Source organism: Sphaeroforma arctica (assembly GCF_001186125.1).
Source record: "Sphaeroforma arctica JP610 unplaced genomic scaffold supercont1.4614, whole genome shotgun sequence".
Classification (NCBI taxonomy): Eukaryota; class Ichthyosporea; order Ichthyophonida; genus Sphaeroforma; species Sphaeroforma arctica.
The window spans coordinates 1-2369 of NW_014035944.1; the positions used below are offsets into that span (position 1 = coordinate 1).

The 2369-nt window shown below is 40.5% G+C and overlaps 2 protein-coding genes across 2 annotated transcripts; one reads left to right on the forward strand and one right to left on the reverse strand.

The window, feature by feature from the left end:
- Positions 1–399: 399 nt before the first annotated feature.
- Positions 400–863, reverse strand: SARC_14426 (hypothetical protein; the record flags this gene model as incomplete). The annotated part of the gene is made up of 1 exon (XM_014291437.1): positions 400–863. A coding segment is annotated over one exon (464 nt), but the record flags the coding sequence as incomplete, so codon positions are not given.
- Positions 864–1549: 686 nt separating this feature from the next.
- On the forward strand, positions 1550–2256 carry SARC_14428 (hypothetical protein; the record flags this gene model as incomplete). The annotated part of the gene is made up of 1 exon (XM_014291438.1): positions 1550–2256. A coding segment is annotated over exon 1 (559 nt), but the record flags the coding sequence as incomplete, so codon positions are not given.
- Between the last annotated feature and the right edge of the window lie 113 nt (positions 2257–2369).

Consider the following 2369-nt stretch of genomic DNA (forward strand, 5'->3'; position numbering starts at 1 on the left):
TATATATATATATCTATATACATACATACATACATACATACATACATACATACATACATAAATACAAACATATTTATAAATATATGCACAGACACAGACACGCGCACACACATATATATATATACATACATACATACATATATATATATATATACATACATACATATATACATACATACATACATACGTACATACATACATACTTATATATATATATAAGTATATCTATTTACCAATACACTCTTCTCACATACGAATACAACTTATAATACTATTGATGTTCATGTGTGTAAAAACAATACTATATATATATATATATATATAAATATTGGGTTGTATTACTGACAATATGCAAGTATGTAATAAATTACTTCTTCATGCACTTATCAAACAACATACTTGTCCATGCGTGCTAGCTTCATATACGGCTGAACCTTCTTGGGTGCAGCATTGACCAACTGGGCAGCATAGCCCAGAGTGGGGGCTGTTGCATTAGCACTGCTAAATCGACGTGCTGAACTGCTAAAAGTACGCAATGCGATGTTTAACGTCGATTGTAGGCATTGCGGTTTGGTATACTTACGCATAGCGTTGTACGGTAGTGACTCAGTGGTACTACCTTTAATGCTGTTAGTGCTACTTTTGATACTGTTTATACGTCTATGCACGGCATACGTAGGCCCGGGTCTCGGTCTTTCAATGCGAATATGTGCCTGTGCGAAAGCGTGTAAGCGTGGAGCAGTTAGTGATCTCTGCATGATGTTTGTACACCGTTGCGGTAGTGTCTGCATTCGCATGTAGCCTGTAAAAGGGATATGACTCGTGAGTGCGTCCGCGCAGACTACTAGTGTTCTAATAGCCATAGTAATCACTATTCGTGCACCCGACTATGATAGCAACTATGTAGTGAATACATGTATGTCTTGTAGTATTTAAAAATATTTATGGTTCGTCCACATGCTTCTTGTGCCATACCTTTATATATACAGAGGTGTATAAATATATATCCCTCTGTGCTGATTAAAGGACATGCGCTCCATTTGGTGTTCGTTCTCTCTGAGGTGGTTGAATTGTTGATTTTCATTGGTGGACATGATAGTGATGCATATGAATGGTTGATGACCTGTTGTTTAGGGTATAGGGTTTTAGGTTCAGGGTTTTAGTTTTAGGGTCTCAGTTTTAGGAGTTTAGTTTCAGGCCAAGGGCATAGCCCTCTAAATCATACACCCAGGGCCAGGGCCCAGGGGGCTTGGACCATAGCGGGCGCGGCACATAAATAGTACATAGTCTTCTTTTTCTTAGGAGTGGCTAAAGCTGAAATATCTGTGGCAAAAACAGAAGTGACCTCACGAGTCACGACTCGCCAAACTCTCAATACAATTCACACGCCCTGTGAGAGTGTGAGTTTGTGAGTTGTGAGGCTGACAGACTGTGGCTGGGAGCCTGTGACGTATGTATTCATTTAAGAAAAAAAAACCATTTAAAATAAAATAAAATACACACAGGCATTCTCTCAGAGAGCTATTTAGTAAATATTTAGAGGAGCAATCCTTGCGTGCGTAATACTATTATTGCGCTAATCGTACACCTCCGTGAAATCTATACACTTCTTTAGTTAACTATCAGTGGTGCGTCCAGCAGACCCTATTTCGCGACTAAGCCCAATATAAAGACAAGTTATAAACATTCCTGTAACTATGCAACGCCTAGCAACGGTGCGCACCCTGACAGCCAGTACAATGCCTGCGTTTCGGGTGCATTCGAGGTCTGTTTCGAATGTTATGAATAAGGGGAGTTTAAACACTACACATTTGATCACTAAAAGTATTTCTACGACTCTTTGTAGAATGAGATTGCCTTGTAAACACACCCTTAAAACACACATGTCACATGCGGGGAGTATGCAAATGAGTTATATAAGGGCATTTTGTAGCAGTATTGTACGAAGACAGGATACAGGCAAGCAGCCAGAAATAACACAATCCACAGATGCACAATTACAAGGCGACGCAGATATCCTCGATCCTTCTATTACAAGTGCACACGGAACGGAATCAAATACAAGCTCACAATTGGAGGAATCGGAACACGATCCATTGTATATGCAAGTAGAGATTGACAGTGAAGACGAGGAAAGCGATGGTGAGGGTAGAGGAAGAATGGTGGATGCTAACGAGGTCAGGGCGACAGACACAGCTACACGATTGGAACTGGAGGACATTGTGGAGATGCTGAATTTAAGTCATTGCAGGTGTGTGCAGTTAGAGGGGTATGTCCGGGGTAGGGGAGGTTAAGCGGGTTGAGACTGTGTATGCAGGTGTAAGAGTTTGATCATGTGTTAACAGCCATAAGAGGTAATGGTACGCGTA